Source organism: Aethina tumida, chromosome 3 (assembly GCF_024364675.1).
Source record: "Aethina tumida isolate Nest 87 chromosome 3, icAetTumi1.1, whole genome shotgun sequence".
Classification (NCBI taxonomy): domain Eukaryota; kingdom Metazoa; phylum Arthropoda; class Insecta; order Coleoptera; family Nitidulidae; genus Aethina; species Aethina tumida.
In genome coordinates this window covers 16,529,596-16,551,721 of record NC_065437.1, presented here as the reverse complement: position 1 = coordinate 16,551,721, position 22,126 = coordinate 16,529,596, and the positions used below count along the sequence as shown (strand labels likewise).

Sequence of the window (22,126 nt, the reverse complement as noted above, 5' to 3'; positions counted from 1 at the left end):
CATATCATGTGGCCGCAAGTAATCGCAGACCCGATATCAATTATAAGCGTACAATTTTGTTGTAATTGTATATGCCGTAACGTAATCTAGTCTAGCAGTTTGTTGAATAAATTAAAACGAATTTACAATCGCAGATATTCGGTTACCTTATTAATTTTTTCGTTGCAGTTTGAAACCGACGCCGAAAGACGGGGTGACGAAGAGCAACCCCAGCAAACGCCATCGTGAAAGACTTAACGCCGAACTGGACAATCTGGCCAGTCTTTTGCCATTCGAACAGAACATTTTGTCGAAATTAGATAGGCTGTCCATACTGAGACTGTCTGTAAGCTATTTACGCACCAAAAGCTACTTTCAAGGTAAGAACTGTAATTTTTATTGTGTCATTTTGAATTTTAATTAGGCGGGATTGGTTTGACGGTGCAATAACTCACAAAAATGAAGTTTATATTTAGCCGTCCAAATCCATATAGGTTTTAGTAATTAATTTGAGTAGATAAGACTTCTTGTAAGGGTAAGTTATGACAGCAACCGCAATATGGTCATAAAATGACACCATTTACTGTGTTTGAGTCCATTACCATAATTAGGAAAGGGGGAGTGGTTTTAATTAATTCAAGTACGACTTTTTATTATAACATTTATACGAAATATTCATACGCCGAATATTCTAATTATGTTATAAATTAAAAAACTCCGTTGTGTCGGGCTAAATGAAATATACGCGGTGTAATAATTTAAGAACTTTTAAAGGTTAATTTTAACGCTGCTAATTTTTTTGCCTTTTATAAATAATTCGCCTAAATGCGACATAATTAAACGATCGTTTATATAATTTGGTAATACAATAAATAAAAGTTTTCCGTTATGATCTCGAACCATAAACAGTACTTTTAATTGCTATAAAAACTCCGAACTAATTATAGTTATTACAGGAATTTAAAAATATTAATTGTATGTATAATTAATTTCGGTCGCCGTTTTAGGGCACAAGCTGCTCAGATATTTAACTGTTGCAACATTTTACACCTGATGCGGCAAAAAAGTTGCATTTATTTAAATGCTCCGTTGTGTAATTGTACTCGATTGTTTGTTTTTGAAATTAATTTTAATATTGCCGGCCGTTTATTATCTCGTTTATGGTCATGTAATACGGGAGCAGATTAATTATCTCGTATTAATTAATGTCAGTGTGGCCGCGATCAATTAGAACTTTTAAGCGTGCAGAAAGTTAATCTTTATTGTCCTGCACCTTTGATAAAATTGATAGATTATTGTAAAGTATGAATTTTAATTCCGGTCAATAACCAAAACTGCCAATAAAATTCAATTAATACAACACACACACACAGAGGGAATATTTGCAGCGGGACCGTAAACCGGTTGCATTCAATTTCTATTGGTACACGGTAATCGTTCCCGATAAAGCAGACATCCCCCCACGTCGAGCTGACGCGAGGGGTTAAATGGACCTATTGCAGACTCATTGCCGCCGAGGGACCAATATTTTCGGGGATGAATTAATAATGCGCGGACTCCAAGGTTCACTTTAACGAATTGGATTATGCATATTTGAGACAGTTCTGCGGCTGCGTGTCGACACATCGATATTTCTGCGCTCCTGCATTTTCTGCTTTTGTCTGTTCAGCTGCATTTGCTACCCGAAACTTAATGATAATTTCTCATTATGCTGTGGCCCATTCCAATTCGAAGCGACATGTTTTATTCAATTTGTTTTAAATTTCCCTGATGGTAACAGATAAATTGTGCGTAAAATTATAGGTCATCATATACATCTAAATTCTATATTAAGGACAATAAATAGAGTTTTTTTCATTAAAATATGGCGGAGTTTTAGTAGATTTATTGACATATCGTTCAAATTCTTGGAGTCATCATTATTCAAAAGATTCTACATAATTAAAAAAAGGTCAATTGTCCTGTAATTTAAATTAGGTGAACTAACTGTATGTATTTAATAGTTATTAAAGAAAATATAATAAAAATCACTGTCTAATTTAAACCAATTCCCAAATTTACTAATTACATAGAAATTGAAAGAAATGTCTCAAATGACATATTTTTGCGAATCCATTTCAGTATAAATCAATACTTTATGTAAATATTTTGGATGTACAGGATGATCAAATAGTGGCGACAGTTGGCCATATTTTAAAAACTTCTATCTGAAGGAATAGAAGAAAAATAATTTATCAATAAATATTATATACTTAAATACTTAAATATTTATTTTAATACTACGTACAAAAAAGCAACGTCTTGATTTATTTCAATTTTTTTCAATATTTTCCTATTACAAAAGAATAATTGATTAAAAAATTTTAAAAAATCTTAAAGCATAAAGTATCAGGAGTTCTTAGATTAAGACACTCATTGACGAGACGTGGCATCGATCTAATGAGATTATCGACATTTTCTTGTGGTATCTCATCCTAGGCGAACTGAATATAACATCTTAGTTCATTAAGATTCCGTGGAGGATGCTGTAAATTCGATAAGCGTCACCCCTTAATATCCCACACTTGTTCGATTGGGGAAAGGTCTGGAGATCTGGGTAACAAAAGCAGTAGATAGAAATGGGAGACTTCTAAGAAGTTTAATGTATTCCTGGCAATACGTGAACAGGCATTATCTTGCTGAAATTAGTCCGAGATCTCTTCTTACGTAAGGAAGAAGATAAGACTCGAAAATGTCATACACATATAGCCAGAACGTCATATTGCCTCTAATGAAAACTAAAGATGCCCTTCTGGTTTGATGTTAGAGGTAAGACCAGAAAAGAGCGATAATTCCATAGGCCAAAGGACCTTATACGGAGGTAAACAGATCGCATATCAATTGGCCTACCTTCATCGACAAAAAATTTATCAACATTCATTGTTGAACTCATTCTGTCCCTTATGGTCAATAATCTAAGACGATGGTCTTGTGGCTCTGAGATAGCTCTGGTTCTCCGTAACATCTTGCTCTTCTGCCCTTTTCACTCCATGACTGTCAACATCGTATCACAATACTCACATTTCTGTTCAAACGCCGCACTATTTTTTCGGAACGAATTTATTGCTTCATGCAGGCCCATTATTCTACCTCTATCAAACTCACTTAATTGGCTAAAATTATTTCTTCTTCGTACTCTAGTCATGTTAAACGTTTAGTATTATTAATTAATTAATAAGTAATTTATTATTCAGTAATTATTAATTAATAATTACTGAATAAAACATATTTTGACAAAAACTAAGTACACGCTTGTTTGCGATACCTTAAATAAATGAACAAAAAATCGATTTTGCGATTGACTCCAAATTTTAATCATTTCTTTTTTCAATTGGTTCTATTATTACTATTCGCATAGAAAATTTTATTTTTATAAAATACGTTAATACATTCTGGGTGCGTTTTTTTTACAGGGAGTATATTTTATCATATTTTGAATATACGGGGTAACAAAATAGTGCAGGTTGTTGACCATATCATAAATCTACTAATTGAAGATATATTTTGAAAATATTTTTAAGTTTCTAAGTAAACACCAACTTATTAGCAAATCAATTATTCTTCCTAAGTTGCCGTTACTTGAGAACAGTTTTTTTACATTTTATTTTTTTATTTAATTCTTTAAAACCCTTTAAATAATGTATCTACATTTTAGACAATGGGGAAGATAAAATTCATTAAATTCAACTTTTCTTAAAAGAAGTAGAAAACTAAACAAACATTTTTTTTACTTATTTTAATCAACTGCCTTTCTAAAGAAATGGCTTTTTTCGAAAATTATTTATTTTCACAGCTTGAGATCTTTTTTCATATTAGATATATAAAAGTCTATTGACTTATCGTCGAGCATTACTGGAATTATCTAATTTTATCTTCGACCATTTTATTTAAGAGATAAATATAAATAATCAAATTACTTATACACGCTTTTAATTGACAAATTAGAAAATAAATTGAATTTATTTCTACAAAAACCACTTTTATAGACAGAACATACTTAATCAAGTGTATGCAACAGTTTACAGTGGTTATAGATAACTAGAGAATCAAAAATAAAATAAAATCTAAAACCTTTTTTTTTAAATTGTGCAGTAATTGTATTTCATAAAATTTAATGTAATAAAATGTAAACTCTTTTTGATTAATAGTGGGTCTTGCAGTAATAGGTACTTTTCGAAAATTATTGTGTAAATTTGTTAGTTTTTAATGAAATTATGCCGATTAGAAAAAAATAATGGAAAAAATCGATTTATGCCTTGTAAACAGAAAAGCTCACTCCCAAAGTTTGAATAGGAATTCTTTATTAATTTTCGTCGAGATTTTATCGAAATGTTCGAACCGTTGTGGCCCCATGAAAGAGGCATTGCGGACCGGACCCGGTAAATGACTTTTTAATTATTTAAATGGACACAAGAGCATATACTACCGACCACAGCTGAAATAGTAGATAAAAGCATAATTACATATGCAAGTTTTTTTTGTGTATGAGTGTCTGTGTGTCTGTGGAGTTCGCCCAGGGCAGTGACCACAGAACCGTAATTAGCTAATTACATGTATATCATTTACGTATAAGGCCCTACTGACATGGTGTAGTGGTTTTTAGACACTGGGGGATAGACGAAAGGCCGGGGAAGGAACATTAGCCCCGGCCAACTGACGTCCGGGTCGAACGGCATCTGTCCGTCAAGCCGGACGGGGGCGCAACGGCACACACACTCTCATTTATCTCAGCCGCCTCCGAAGCTGACAACTGTAATTATTTCATTCGGCGCTCATCCCCGAACATTTTTCACATGTTAGTCCGGGCATAAATAAAATCCGAGGTGAGATACTGCTCCGTAAATGGAGCGAAATAATTAATAATGTTCTGAACTTCTCAATTACAGAACGAAAACAGTTCCATAAAAACGTGTATTTTACGATTGCATGTTGTCCACGATGTACTGAATAATTCAGCTGAAGAAATCTAAACAGTCAATAGCGATTGTTTAAGTAAAATAAACAAACTGAACAATTTTAGTTATTAATCGTTGAACAGACTCACGCAGCTCAAACAAACACGTCTAATAACAAGTTGATGAAATAATTGGAATCGAGAGCATTGTGTTTGAATGGGTTGCGTGCTGGTAAATGCAAAATTATCAGGTACAATAATATTCTATTTATCGAAATTATTAATTTATAACATTGACAACACCACCTTTTAGGTAAAAAAGTGTTAAATGCATTTACTCGCACGGTCACGGGATAAACCTCCCGTACGGCCATTCTACTCGTCATCATGGCACGCAAGAAGCCCATTAATATTGCCAGTCTGAACCATTTCAATCACATCACATAACTTATTTTTTAGACAATAATGATGGATCTGTATTTTTATATGTTCCATTTCTTTATCCGCCCATTCGTTTTATCGCAAACACAAATCTACGAGGTTTAGCATTGCTTTCGGTTCGTACAAATTTTAGTATTTATTTCAACAAAACACAGCAGTCCAGTAGAATATTATGCAGGAATAGAAATTTTAATGACGTCCAAAATTTATTTTATTTATTTTCATAACGATTATTTGTAAATATTACTATAATCAGCACAAATCTAGGTATTGTTAGGTTATAAGAATTTTTAATATAAAACATTTTTTAATCCTAAAAATAATAGGTCAGTTAAGTATTTTTATTCTTTATAATTACTTACAACGAATATTATATTTTTAAAAGGCATTTTTATAGAAATGAATTTTTAAAAAATAGTGGCATGTCGATAAAATTAGTAACAAATGTGTTCATGTTTTTGTTAAATTTAATTTTATTTATTTTCATAATGCTTATTTATAGGTATTATTATTATTATTATTATTATTATTATTATTCAGGATAATTTTTTTTATTATAATATATTATAATATTTTCTAAAAAAAAATAATTCCTAAGGAAAATGGAGTGAAGCTTAAATTGTTAAATATTTTTTAAACATAAAAAATTTATTTACTTATTATTTTTTACGAATATTGTTATTTTTTTAATTAAATCGTATCGTAAAAAATATTTCATATTTTTATGTTGTAATTGTTTTTATTTATTTTCATAATGCTTATTTATAGGCATTATTATCATAATTCAGGATAAATTTATTATTATAATAATTATAAAAATTAATTCCTAAGGAAAATGGGCTAAACCTTCCCCCAAAAAGTTCTTCGACATTTAATATTGTTTTTTAAACATATTTATGTTAAATAAATAATCTAATTAGTAAAAATTTTATTTATTTGTTATTTTTAATTATTTTTTACGAATATTGTTATTGTTTTTAATTACTTATAAGGAATATTATATTTTTTAATAGAGACAAATTTTTAAAAATTAAAATAACGATTGAATACAAAATTGAATTTTATAAATAAATATTTTATTCAAATATTTGATAATATTTGTAAACATTACTATAATAATTCAGCACAGATTTATTAAAGAATATCAATATCAAATCTCACTAAAAAAATTCTTTCTAGTTAAGTATTACTATTTTTTTAATTACTACAACGAATATTATATTTTTGAAGGTGTTTGTAACAGAGATGAATTTTTAACAGATAATAAAATATTGATAAAATTCATAAAAAATTGTGTTCATATCTTTATGTTGAATATTTTCTATTTATTTATAATTTTTCAAAAATGTATAATTGCTAAGAAAAATGGGCTGAACCTTTCCCAAAAAGTTCTTCGAAGTTAAATATTGTTTTTTAAACATTTATATCAAATTAGCAAAATTTTAATTTATATATTATTTTTAGTTATTTACAACGAATGTTGAATATGAATTTTTATTTTAAATCATAAAAAATAGTCGAATATCGATTAAATACTAAATTAAATTTTATAAATAATTATTTTATTCAAATATTTAAAATATTAGAGAAAATGGTTTGTTGTGAGTTTTATATTCACGAGTTAGATTATTTTTATTTTAGTTTATTTACAATATTTAAAATTAATATTCTGCACAATATACCATAGGGTAACATGTCACAACCCATTCTTCAGGACATAATATGTCTATGTGATGTAATATATACTTACAGTACTGGTCATTATTACAGCAACTTTGTTAAATATTTTAACCTTAACTCTTTTATTTAATGTCAACCTTAATATAAATATTACCACTTTTTTTATTTTATAATTTTTTGCCCATCTCCGTGGCATAAACTCGACCTTTTTCAGAATGTTCGACAAATCTACATTCTCTCAAGCTTTCTGAATTTTCTATGACGAATTTGATCATAGTTGTGACCCCCCATGTATTTTCTACAGGGTTGCTGTCTAATTTCTTTCTTTGGTATTTTATCGAATCTGTCACAATTTTGGATTTTCAGAATAATAAAAGCATCCCAGTTGCATGATTGACGTCACTATGGTTAAAAATAAAATGTTTGAGTAGTTTCTCCCTGTAAGATGTTTAACATAAGCAGAAACATATATTTTTTTATAATTTTGCGCATCTAATACTGATAATGATAATCTGTATATCATATTTTAATAATTTACTATAATTATGGTCACCACTATATCTTGTCATTTATTGGTAATGAGGATATTAAGGAATAAAATAGAAATTTTAAAATTTATATTCTTTAAATTTTATTATCACGTAAGAAGTTAGAGAAAATTAAAGAGTAAAATAGATGTAAATAGATAACAAAAAATATGAATAAGTTTTTTCTTAGAAAAATTTTAAATTCAATCATATTTTAACATATTACATTGAATTAATATTTTAGATACTTTCTAGTTAACAAAAAAGTTATGAATAACATAATAATTAAATGTTTAAAACAAATATATACTCTACTATTATATAATCTGATTACAAATTGCATTTAAATTTTACATTATAAAAAACATTTGTAATGTAAATTTTATGTAAATTGAGTAATTCTTGAGGAAATTAATGTAAAAAATTAAAAAATAAATCATTTGTTGACACCCGCACTTACTTACTTACTTTTTTATGTACCCAAATATTACGCCAATAAAAAATCTGAGGGTAAAAATTGCTTATTACACAAAAGCCATTATGTGTATTTTGAGCAAATAAACATTATTTTATTTAATTCGTGATATAAGCACGTTTCTGGAAACAAATAAATATGTACCACATCCGTTTTGGCCCGGTAAGCGGAGACCTAATAGTTAAAACACGTGTACCAGGAAATTACTCCTGGCCAGTAATCTAAATCCTATTTATTTTTATGTTCGAGCCGTATAACGAAAATCGTTTCGTATGATTATGCCTGATGTCGATCAATACGGAATCACTGTAATTTAAGTTTACACCGCTAATTAAGATTAAGATTAATAAAACGAATAATTAAAACTGAATAACACGCGATGGTGCTGTCTTAAAGTGAATGAATATTTGATTATTTACAATTATGCCGGACTGTTTGCACTTTTGCGCTAATTTCAGTTATTGAAAACTCCGTTGATGATAAGATAACGGGTGCGGGATAAACTGGTGAGGCGGAGACAAGGAGGTCGAGTGTACGTATATATGTAAATTTTGATAATGAGAATGATGTATGGTTCGATTATCCAATTCATTAAAGAAATTGATTTTTGACAAATTTTTATCGGCCGAATGAATCATTGTATCTCATCGGTGATCTTTGCGGCCGGCTACCTGTACATGGAATCCATTAATTCGGTAGCGCATAATTTTCACCGGGCTGACTCGCCATCGCAATCTCTCCTCAACATCTCGCAACAGATTCTGTATTATGTTTCACCCTTCGAGCACAAAACGAGCACCGCGACTCGTCTTGCACGCAGCTTGTTCTCAAATATTGGGTTTCGCATTAAAAAAACACCACAATTTTATATGTAAAATCTGCCACGGCGGTTTGTAATTTCGAAATTATGTAGAAGTTTAAGATACTTTATACTGTTGCCAAAGTTGAAAACACTAATTTGCGACACAATGGTATAATGGGTGACAGGGTAACGACTGGTTTTATGGCAAGGGGCTTGGAGGACATGTATTCACTGAAAAAGTTATTTTAAAATGAAAACACTAATTACAATCACTGCATGCTTATTTTAACATGCAATCTATGTTATGAACCATTCGATGCATTACTTCTCAATTTTATTTTGCATTGTTTTTATCTCGCAATCTACAATTTTTAATTACAGTTTTTAAAATTATCTCGTGCCGTGTTGTTAAATTGACTTGTATTTGTTTTCACGCCTTCAGAAGATACAGCAAAAATTCGGCCCATAAAATATAAAAGCTTAAAATCAGATTCGAAACTTGAACTTGAAATTCGACATTCAGTTTTAAAATAATCATTCAATGATTCTTCCCTTTCACTCGTTCAAATAAAATATGTTTACTTCATGAAAAATAGAAATATATCAATAATCAAATTAATGGAAGTTTAATTATTTTATTATTAAACTAAATAAAATTAATATTTTAATTAATTTATTATATTTTTATAATATTTAAAAATTTCATAGATAATTTGAAAGGATATAGACAGGTTTGTATGAAAAATCTACCCCTGAGGCTTTTTCGATTTGAACTTTGAGATCAAAGTTTCAGGTCTTTACTTTAAATAAGTTTTTATATTTTTGTCAATAATAAAAGTCAAAATTAATAGATGTTGATTTTATTCTTACTTCTTTGAAGTGAAAGACATAAAAAAATAGTATAAAAATAAAAGTTCAGAAACAAAAAAAATCAATTTTTGACTGCGTTTTTAAAGTGTCCACCGTCAAATTTTGTCAGAAAAAGTTTTTTAGACGCCTTCACACTCAGGAAATTTTTTGTTTCAAAGTCTTGGGTTTAAATGTACCAAGACTTTTTTGTTATTGAAAAATATATATATAGAAAATAATTTGTGAACTAAAAATACACAACATACTAATAAAACTATTTTGAAAATATATTAGCACTATTTAAAAAATAAATATTGTTATATATCTTCAAATAAAAATGTTTTTATTTATTAAGAATGTGAAATTATATACAATAGTACAGAAAAACACAAATGAATTTTTGCGTAAAAAATTAAATCTCAATTTAAAAATGTTTTGATTTTAGTTGAAAAAGAATTTTCTATATATTCCTTCACCTATCTTATTATTATTATTATTATTATTATTATTACTATACTATATATATACATAATGATTTTGAATTTTTTCATATCTTTTACTTTATAAAATCGTACATAAAAACAGAGAAATAAAAATATATGATTCAAATTCAAATAACATTATGGAGAAATAAGTAAAATAGCACAATTTTGATATTAAAAAAATTAAATGACAGGCTAAATATGAAAAGCAATTAAATGTTTCTGGGCAGTGAGAAAACATTTTTGTTATCTCTTTGAAATTATGAAACTAACAAAAATTGTCCCCAAAATAAATTATAAGCCTAAAAAATATAAAACCAGAAGATATGTAAGGACCTCTTCTTTCTATCACTGAAATTATTTTCATCCCAGTTTTGTTACTTAATCCAATAAAACAATTTTGACAAGTGATATTATGTACCTCGAAACCTATGTAACAATTAAAAGCTAAATAAATGTGAAAACAAATGTTGCAATGTAGTGGAAAATGAATAAAAACTTCCTTATGGAACAATATAATGAAATGACAATTTTTCCATTATGCAAAACCACATACCGTGATGTTTGAAAAATAAAATTGAATATAATTACTGCAAAATACTTTGTGACTCTACAATGCAACAAACATATGATTACTTGCAATGAATACTTACATGTCTCATACCAGACTCATTGCAAGACCTTCGCATACATTCATTATTTCTTTACAGTTTCTGTTAAAATCTGCACACTATTTTCTACATTTAATGTTAATTTTCTAAATTAATGCGATAACATACTTTCTTAGGGATGTTTGAACTTGGTAAAAGGTATTCGAGTGGCGAGAATCCGGAGCGAAACAATGGCCATAAATAAACGATACGGCAGGAGTCTTGAACTAGAATTCCACAATTCCACCCCAGTGGTATTGACCCCGCGGCTAGTTTACAAGATTGACTAATAAAGTGGACCCCACGTCAGCAGCGCACGGCGAAGATATATGTACGGTGAAATGGAGAGCATTCGCATAGAGTCGGAGCAAGGTAGCCGGGCGTGATGGGAACACAACAGCTGGCCAATTCCAGGTGAAAATAATGAAATCAACGAGCCGAAACAATGCTCTCACTAACCCCCGGCTGATATTCGGATATTCGTCTAGCTCGCCCACACCGGGCACAACTCAACTCACCCGATTGCTCATTTATCTAGCCGGTCGTACAGACGCAACTTTGTTCAGCTCTTCGTAACGAGAACTAAGTGTATATGAGGAAATAATTTGTTCAAAGACACTGGAGAGGTTCGATGGCTTTTAGGAGGAAGAAAAATTGATTCCCATCAACCCTTTCGTGAGCAATAAATCGTGCAAGTTAATAAATATAACGTTTCAACCCTTCGTTTTGTCTTCTAAATGGTCTTGACACACGTGCAGAGATTTGCTGGCCGGCGTGGACTTCATCGCACCGCGCTGCTGTGCACTGCGACAATCTCGGACTTATCTGTTTAATTGGATGCGTTTCCCTTTCACTTAATCTCGCCCATTGATTCGCTGGCCGGGGGAAAAAAAATTGTGCGGGAGCGTTCCAGCATGTTTCGCCCATAGTCGTAAATCGCCCGGTTGCACCTGTAGTTAAGGCACCGTACAAGAAAACAATCGCGCAGGCAATCAAAGAAAAGGTGACTAGATGCTTATGGTAAAATTGTTCGCGGTTTATTGTGGGAAATTACAGGTTTTCGCAAATACCACACGATACGACGCAGATTTCTGTTTCCATTATAATGGAATGATTTAAGTCGGACTTTCATCCAAGTCGTTTCAGCCGCACATGCCCTTTGGATAATGAACGGTAATGAATTTATGGCGGCTACAAATTACGGAGGTATTTCCAATTTATTTATTTATGCGGTTGGGCAACACGCATTATAATGTAAAAATGCTTTCAATGTGGAATTATGACACATTAAGAGAATGTTATGTCCATACGTGTAATTGTGTGTTGAAGAGCAGCCACACCTGATGGCTAGCTAAAAAATTCACACTTTATGTGTTAATAATGACCCGGAACATTATTTTTTAGAGTCTATTTATTTGATTACCAGGTGACCAAAAGGAATGTGTTTTTATGTGCTTCTAAATTATTATTACTTAAACTTTGTACTTAAGCTAAGGATTTTGCTTTTACTCAGTCCCCTCAGATTTGACGTTTGAAATTACAGTGGTGGTCATTATTAAAGGAACTTTTTAAAAAGTTAAATATTTTAGCCATAACTATTTTATTTAATGCGAAATATTAAAATAACATTAATTTACTATGATTGTTTTGTACAGTGTACAAAAACCAATTTATTCTTATTTCTTATTATAGAATATTAAATGTTTTTAAATTAAATAAAAGAGTTTTAGTTATTAAGAATTCCTTTCAAAATGAAAATTTCTATAATTATGTCAAGCTCAATTCAAAATAATATATGTAATGTTTTATAATTTTGACCTATCACTGTGGCATAGAGTGGAGCATTTCTCAAATTGAAGTCAATATTCCTTCAAGCTTCTTCAATTGTTGTCTTTTAAATTTGTAAAGTTTTTATGTCGAATTAGGTTATAAATGTCCCTTTAGTTTTTTACGGCTGATTTCTAGAGATTGAGATGGCCAAGACAAAACATCGACACGGCATTTCTTAAGAGCATCATTTCTTCAATATATGGAGGCAAATTGTTGTTTAATGTATCCTTGTACAAGGATACATTAAACAACAATTTGCAATTTGTACATAAATCAATCTTAGAGAGCCTACTCCAAAAGAATGAAATATCCTCATAACATAAGGATGTTTCACTGTGGGTATAACAAACTTTTTGTGTTTAACGTGAGCAGAACCATTATTTTTTTTATTTAAAAATGTCTTAATTTACTACATATCCCAATTGTTCTGTGGTCCACTGAGTGTGATCTAAAGCAAGTCAAAATTGGACTTTCACATTTTTAGTATAAACCAGAATTTTTTCTTTGTAGGTTAGGGGTCAGTTGAACCCCAAGACACTAACCATTTGCTCACACTCTTTGGATTAATTTCAACAAGTTCCATATCCTCCAGGTTTTCTTTAATTTCAGTTGACAATAACATTAGATTGTTGTCTTTCAAGTTTTCTTACTACTACTTGCTCAGTTTCTCTAAAATTTAAATAATACACGAAACGTTTGACTTATTTAGCCTATTAGTTGTCTCTTCTTGTTTCTCTCTGTCTAGGTAACGTTCAGTTATAATTTTACTTCCAATTCCAGTTTTATTCATTGAAATTTTAAACGTGTGTTAAAAAAACTGCAGTTAATCTGTATATCAATCTGTAGTTCTAACGTTTGAAATTATTTTTTCACATATCAGTTTTATACTGAAGCTATAAATTTTGTTTTTATATAGTCTATATAATTTACTTTTGGCCTTTGAAATTATTTTAGTTTTAACTCATATTTAGTAATTTAGAGCGAAGTTTCGCACTTCATATGACCTCAAAACACTATTTTTTAAAGTCCATTTATTCGTTTTCTAGACCATAATGTAATAATTTACAGAATTCTAAATTTTTAATGTTGAAACATTTTTAACAGTTTTGACATTTAATATCCATCTTAATCAATTTTGCAATTTTAAGACCTTTGGCTCTAACTGTTTATTTGTTATTCTTAATTGTGTCAATTTGTGACAAAAGTGTAGTTTATGACGATGTATTTGCGCAATAATTAATGACGCCACGGCAGTAACATAACGTTTGAGTACAAACTAGCATTTGATACTGGCCATAACCAGCAATAAAAATACCTAAAACAAAGGCAACGTCGAATATAATTTTTATAGCGCCACATAAAAAGCGAAATGCGATTGTTTGTAGGGACATAACAGTTCGTGGCAACAACGTTTAATTACAAAATATCATATAAACGTACCAATAAAAAAGTTATGATAGTTATAAATAATGTGTCTGGGTCGAAAACATAAATTAGCCGCAACCCCCGGCTTAATCAACGGGGCCCCTGATTCGCAGTACGCGCCGACTTCCGGTTTTCGGGTGCCCCGTTCTCACTGTGTTCTCACAGCGATACGGAAAGATGAAGTTCACATGGAACTGCGCCTGTACGAAATACTTAATTTGTTCGTCGATCTGTTGCAGAGATCGCAAGATGATTATTTCCATGTTTTTTCCCATTTATTTGTTCTATATTAACCAAATTTTTACTGTTACATGTTATTATTATTATTAGATACCTTTAAACAACAAGATACAATAATCAGTAATGATAACGAATTCCCATGGAAAAACAGCCGGACCAACTTGTTAATAGGCACTGTATTAATAGGGAATTAGGGTGTCCGTTCTGGGGGATGGAACGAACGATTCAGGGGGATTAATGGGTAACTAATGTAGTGATACGGATATATAAAAGTAAACAGTGGGGTGGCCGCAACCATATGGATGGGCTTCGGGTACCGGTCACAATTGACACGTGCCGGGGTTAATACAAGTGCCCCGTGTGCTCCTATTATAATGCAATTGTACACTTTATGCTTGTATTAATGTCTGTGTCGACTCATTGCACACCCGATTGTTGGATTTGCTGTGGAATCCCCGACCATTCGTCTTCCGGTCACTTAACGTCACATTTATTAATCCATGTCCGTTTATTGATTAAGCTTTAAACGAGATCAGTTGAAGAACTTAATTTATTGGATTTTGCACAAAGGGTTTTGTGTACAATTCAGTTTCTCACTGGCAATTGCTTCCAGTTAATTGCTTCTGATGGTCTTTTTTTCGTTTTTTGTTAAAAATTATAAATTGGTCAACAGTCGATTCCTTGTTGCAATATAATTGATGATGGTTAGTTAGATGCTTATTATCATTTAGATACTAACAATCGACCATGTTTTTATTTGCTCTGATTGGTATAGAACGATCCACAACACGATTATATATGCTGAACTAAGCTATTAACGCTTATTAAAAAACTACAAGAAAAACACTTTTAATGTGAAATTAAAACATCATTATTTTTCATTTCACAGTCATTAGTTCTATTTGATAAAGCTTGAATGGTAAATAGAGTTTCATTTTAGTAGTAAATTTCACTTTTGTTTTCTAACTATGAACTTCCCCTCATTGAAAGTCTTAATAATAATTATGATTAATTCTAACAAATGACTTCTATAAATTAAGACATTTTTTATTAGTTGGTTTTTGTGTGCATTAATTTTGTTGTCACATGATATACTCATTAAATTTTATTTCTAATTAAAATTCTTTTTGGTATTAACAAAAAACAAATGTTATTAGATAATATATACTACATAAGACTTTTTATCATTTAAAATAACTTATCAAAGTTACTGTAACGTGTTTTGATTACTGTCATTAATGGACATACATGCATATATATTTGGATATTTTGTCCAATTCCTCAGATTATTGTTTATTTAAATTATATTACCTTTTATACAATATAATTGACCAAAAATCAAAAGAGTGGAACCAAAATTAGAAAATTTTGTAAAGCATTCTTCCTGTTTTTGAAAATGAATTTTTTCATATGTAGATTAGATATTTAGAATTAAAAAAATTATAGTTTTTTTGACATCACCCTAATTTTTATCCTGAATCCACAGTTGCTATAAAATCAATATAAAAATAAATATTAATTAATATTTTTAAATTATATAGACATTTTATATGTAAATTTTTTCTTATTATTGTTATTATTATTATTTGAAAAATTCAGACAAATGAAATGTTTCCCTATTGCATTACTTTTTTTTAAATCATATATTTATTTAATTTTTTAATATTTTTTCAGTTATAAATTTTTTTTTAGATTTTGTTTTTTTATTTTTCTATTTTTTTAAACTTAATTAAAAACCTCCAAAAATTAATAAAGTTAAATAGTTTTTTGAATATCTCTATTCCTAAAATTATTGGAAAAAGAAGTATAATTTGATGTTTTTATTTTCTACTTCTATTGAATTCTTCATAGTTTTTAATTTCTTTAATACTATATAATATAGTTTCTAATTTAAAATATTTAAAATAATTTAATTCTAATCTTATAATTTTCAAAATAATCTAAACAAAATATATAATAATTCTTTAGATTTTTTAAATAAATTTGAGAATGTCAATAATAATTGCTCAAGATATCAGCTTCGTTCCTAAAAAATATTAATACTAAAAGACAAGTTGAATTAGAAAATAATCAAAGCACAAATTCGATCAAGTAAAATATCAATTTGGTAATCAAAGATGTAGAAGCGGGTATGACAGTTCATCAGTATGAAGAAGCATAAACGTATTAAATGCTTGAAAATCAATGTTGGACATTGATGATGACATGTCTGAATCTATTCATTTAATTATTAATATCTGTCGAATGAATATCCTATTGCCAAAGGTATTTATTTCCTTAGAGTTAGAAGACATTTCGAATACTTATATTTGCCTCGAATTTATAATTTTATTAGTGGAATGAGTGAACTTTTTGTTGCGAATATAAATATTCTATATTATTATATGTTATATATTTTGTTGCACATTTTGACACTTCTGGTGCATAATTTAAGTATTTTTTATGCATATTTCAGGCGTTTTATGATGTTCTGCGTAGATCAAAAATATATTATATTCTTTCATAATAATCATCTAAAAATGAAAGTTACACAGAAAAAAATATTACACCCTTCCAAGATTAAAAATTGCGTTGACCTAATTCGTTGTGGCCCCCTGCAACCCCGAACTGTGTTAGACTAAAATCGTGTGTGCAAGATTACAGAGGCCGCATTCGCGGCTGATTGGCGTCATTAAGGTTCATTTGCGGTCGGTGGACAGTTCTGAGGAGCGCGATCACATCAAACGAACATAAATCATGTGACCACTTAACGTCAAGGGTAATTATATAGTAAATCCTGTTGACCAATCTAAGCGCCTCCATGAGTGTGTATTGGAGATAACATCGGGATAGTGTCCAAACAACATTGTTTCGGACCACGATTTATTAATTTACAACGAGGATTAGATGACTGGCAGTATTTTAATTTTTGGCCTCGCGTTTAATTTGTCAAATCAGGGGGTTGATTGAGTTAATTAACTTTTTTGTTTGTCGCCTCGTAACGTTCTTGATGTGTTAATTGCGATTAAATTTTGCATTATTGAATTGAATAAGGAGTCGGCTGTGGCGTAACTTAATTTGAATATGTCTAGGACAGAGTCGATGTGAAGATAAACCAACTGGGGCATTTTAAACGAAAAAGTAGTTCGGCAATAAAAAGTTGCCGGCGTATATCTCACTAATTAAACCGTAGTATATTTGCATGAATTGGTTGTAAATTTTTGGAAACCGTGGAGATCTGGCGATAGGGCGGACCGTTGGCCGGGGGTGACGGGAGCAGGGGGTTGCACTCGGCCAGGTAATAGCGGAAACTTCGACAGCGTTCACTTTATCGCAGCGCCCCACCGGATATGGAGCTGAGTCACCTCCCCGCCGCCGAGCCCCCCATCCTGCATAATTACACAGGAAGAATTGTATCTATCAAAACATAATGCATGCTGCTGCCTTCTACCAACCTTTAACTTTTATATTCGGTGCCTGCATAACACTATGGGACTCTCTCTGATCGATACCGGGCATAAATTTGCTAATGATAATGTTAAATTGATGCAGTCGTAGCAGGTTCACTCTTTCAACGTCACGTTCGAACGGTTTTACTGGATAAAGAAAATGTTCTGCTATCAAAGGATAAATTAGTCCTTTACTTATTTCTGAACATAGAAAATGTTGAATATAATTTATTATATCTATATATAATTAAATATTATCTAATGTTTTTTGAAAAATTCATAGACAAAAGAATGTTTTTCCTATAGTATTATTGTTTTCTCTTTTTATATCTTATTTTTATTATTTATTTTTATATTTATATATTTCCAACATATGAATATTAATTATATATTAATTTATTAATATTTTTTCGGTTATTAAATTTTATTATTTTTTTTTTTTCTTTTTTCGTTTATTCTTCTAATTTTTAATTATAATTAAAGTTGGGTAATTTATTTTAAGTAAAGAAAAATTTTCTGAAAAAAAGTATAATTTAAGATGTTTGAAATATTTTAAGTCTAGTCTTACAATTTTCAAAATTCTTTAAATAAAATATATAATAATTCTACTTTTTTAAGGTTTATAAATATATAATTAATTTTTCAAATTAATGTAGAAATTTAAATATAATTAATTATTTTTAAGATTTTGTACATTATTTATTGTTTTAGAAGTGTTTAAAATATATGTATATTTTATATATGAAATATTTTATTTTAAATTTCAAGTACAAAATATAAAAATTCATTTAAATTAATAAATAAAAATATTTTTAGGTTTTTTTTAATTTTTTAAGCTTTTTTTCCTCTGATTTTTTAAATTTAATTATAAAAAAAGTACAATTTGATTTTTTTTGTTTTCTACTTTTGTATTTTTTTTTTAATTTTCAAAATTGTTTAAACAAATATGTAATAAATCTTTAGTTTCTAAATTTTCTAGATATATTAAATTCTAAATTTCTTGGATATTCTCGAAATAATTTAGAAATTTAAATATAATTATTTCATTTTTCCCATATTTCTAAAATTTTCTACATTATTTATTATTTTTAGTACTTAAATTCTTAAAAAAATATATAAATTCATTTAGATTTATTTTTTATTTTTTTTTTTAATTTTTTGTTTTAACATTATTCATACATATTTTTCAGAATTATCGAAAATATTTGTGGTCGGAATATTTGAACTAATAGACTTTAAAAAAAACGCACATTTTTAAATTATTTATTTTTATTATTCTCTTGGCCTTTATTTTAAAATAATTTAATAAAATAATAGTTGGCCAACTTTTTAAAATTGTTTAAAGAATTAAAAATGTTGCAAAAAATCCAATGAATGATTCCTTTGATCCTAAATCTCTAAGTGTTAAAATATATTTTATATTTTCATAATCTTTCTATTATTAAAATTTTTAATTCTTTGCCTTTTCAGATTTTTAAATTACTGTAAATTAATAAAAGATTTTTGAAATAGTTTATTCATTATTTGAATTTCTTATTTTTTTATATGTTTTTGTTGTTTATTTATTTATTTGGAATATTGGAGAATTCAAAAATTTTTATGTTTTACAAATTTTTAATATTGATTTATGTTTTGAATGAATTCTAATATATCTTTAGCTGTTTCCTGAATTTATTTAATTATTTAAACTATGTAAATACTTAAATTATTTATGTTATTATCCACATTATTTATATTATTTAAATGAATTAAGCTATTATTTTTAATTACGCTTTTAACATATTATTAAAATCTTGTATTCATTCTTTGGATTCTCAATTTTCCTATTTATCTGAAATGTATTTTAGATTTCACAGTTTTTTATATTCTATAAATTTTAAAAATTGATTTTATTTAAACCTCATAGGTATTTCACATTTTTTTTATATATTATGTTTTAGTTCTTTAACGTTATATTTAAAATTTAATAGATTATAATATTTTTAACCATTTCCTAGATTCATTTAATTCGTTAAACTATATAAATACATTAATTTTTTTCAAATTATTTATATTCCTTTAATTAGTCAGATTATTTAGATTATTTGGATGATTTAAGCTCCATAACTACTTGTTAAGACCATTAATCCCTAAGATAAGCCTATAAGCTTATAATTAAAACATTTTGCAATATGTAAAATGCGAGATATCAAAATAAATTATAAAATTAAATACATGTACATTGGGGTAATTATGTCGGGAGTCATTATTGTGAACAATATCAAAGTTAATAAATAGTCACCCCATAAACGGGGTAAAACACATGTTAGTTCACGCGAAATTTATTACCGAACATGCTGCTAGTGCCATTGTGCACCCTTTAATCTACCGCTGCGTTAGAACTTAAAATATAAATTTCCCTTAATGTTTTAATCTTAAATTATTTAAAGCAATAAAGTCGGAAAACGTGCAATTTATCTGATATCGTCGCAATAAATTCCGTTCGCAATTACATTTAGACCGAACGATAAATTTCGGACAGAACTGTTTTTATTAAGAAACAGATAAATTGTTGCACTATTGTTGTATGTCTAGCGTTTAATCACAATTATTTTTGTTAGACCGACATACAACGTAACACTTACGGTATAAATCAAGTGATTCATTTGAATGCAACTAAAAGTGAAACGTCGGCTTATGATACATTTTTATTAATCGCGATTCGCTCAACTTTAGTGCACTTTTAATGCCGGCAATAACTTTTCATTCGCCAAGTTTTATTCCAGCAATTCTTAGCAGTAAAACAATATCAGAGATTAATTAATGCAAAAGATAGCCTGGAAGTGGAGATAGGCGAACTATTTATAACATTAATTGTATTCCAGGTCTGTAAAATTTATCTCAACATCAACTCTTTCGGAATTATTCAAATTAAATTATAAAAGCTAAATTAAATGTAAACATTTACATACATTTATAAAATCAATTTGCATACATGCAAGTTCACGGGGGAAATAATTACGTCACGTGACTGTGCGAAAAAATATTGAGGTATTTGGGCAATTGGAAATTTATAAATTCGTGAGGATAAAATACGTTTGTAAACACGGTCGGCTTTTTTACCCGTTTGATACGATAGTTTATACAAATGGGAGTCGCATAGAAAGCGACTGAATTATTTATATTACCATTTGACGAATGTCTTGTATTTCGTAGATGTCTCGTTTGATATCAATGGAAAATAAGCCTGCTATTAAGGGGTTTTTTACGAAGAATTATGTTTTTACAAGTCTGTTTCCATTTTTGTATGTTTTCTTTAAACTTGCACCCCCATTAAGTAAGTACGTGACACGCGAGTTTTGATAATATCGGTAAACTTGGGCAATAAATTAGTGAATATTTATATATTGCCTTGGTCTGATAAGTTTTTCTCAAAAGTTGATTTATAATTACATATTAAAATGTAATTTATAGTTGTTAATTTGAATAATTTAATACATCGGAACGTACGAACTCGACGCGATGATAAATATGAATAATATATTATGGGCTCGAGATTATTTAATAAATATTCATATTGTCCCTACTTGCATATTTCAATAACTCAGATGCGCCACACTGAAAGAATGAAATTAACTTGACATTAGTAATTCCTTTTCAATATTCTAAATGTGCTTTAATCAAAAAATATATAATAATTAGTATTTTTAATAAAATAAACTAGTCACTATGAAATAGGCATCATCAATATTTAAAATGTAAACAGGTCGCATATTTTTTTAAGATAGCCATGTATAATCTTGTACGCATTATTTACACATTATAGTATATTTTAAGTTTACAAAAAACTTTATTTGTTTAAAATCATTAGAAAACTAAAATAATTGAAATTTATCATACAATGCTTCAGAATAGATTCGTTTAATTCGTGAATAACATTGTTTAAACCTAATGTACAAAGAAGACATCTCAATCGAGATAAAGTTGTTAGGGCCTTTGTACTTCTGCAAGAAGGTCGATCGTAGAGGTACTTGCTCCAAACAAGTCAGTCGGTTATTCACAGATTGCGGAATCGATGCAGAGAAATTGGTATCGGTCATAGGAGACCACCGTGCTGTTGTTTCTGAATTAACTCTTAAATCCAGATTTTGTTTAAAATCAAATTTCGCACGATAAAGAGTTTATAGACGCCAAGGAGAACGAAATTTGAATACAACTGTGACTGACAGAAGAGCTTTTGGAGGAAGATCTGTAATAGTACGGGGCTTAACTTCAAACCGACATACAGTACTTCACTTTTTAGCGAACAGTTCCCTGACCAAATTCCACTTTACAACAAGATAATGCAAGACCACACAGTGCCAAAGTTGTTCAAAATTTGTTTGAAGAGCACAATATGGGGGTTA

General features: G+C 29.1%; 1 protein-coding gene across 2 annotated transcripts in view; it reads left to right on the top strand.

Moving 5' to 3' along the window:
* The window catches only part of LOC109596310 (aryl hydrocarbon receptor protein 1), a 76,285-nt gene that overhangs the window by 32,581 nt on the left and 21,578 nt on the right, over positions 1-22,126 (top strand). For both annotated transcript variants that reach the window (XM_049964489.1, XM_020011825.2), the window contains exon 2: positions 169-359. In XM_049964489.1, the coding sequence (XP_049820446.1) occupies positions 169-359 (191 nt within the window). The remainder of the gene's footprint in view (positions 1-168; positions 360-22,126) is intronic.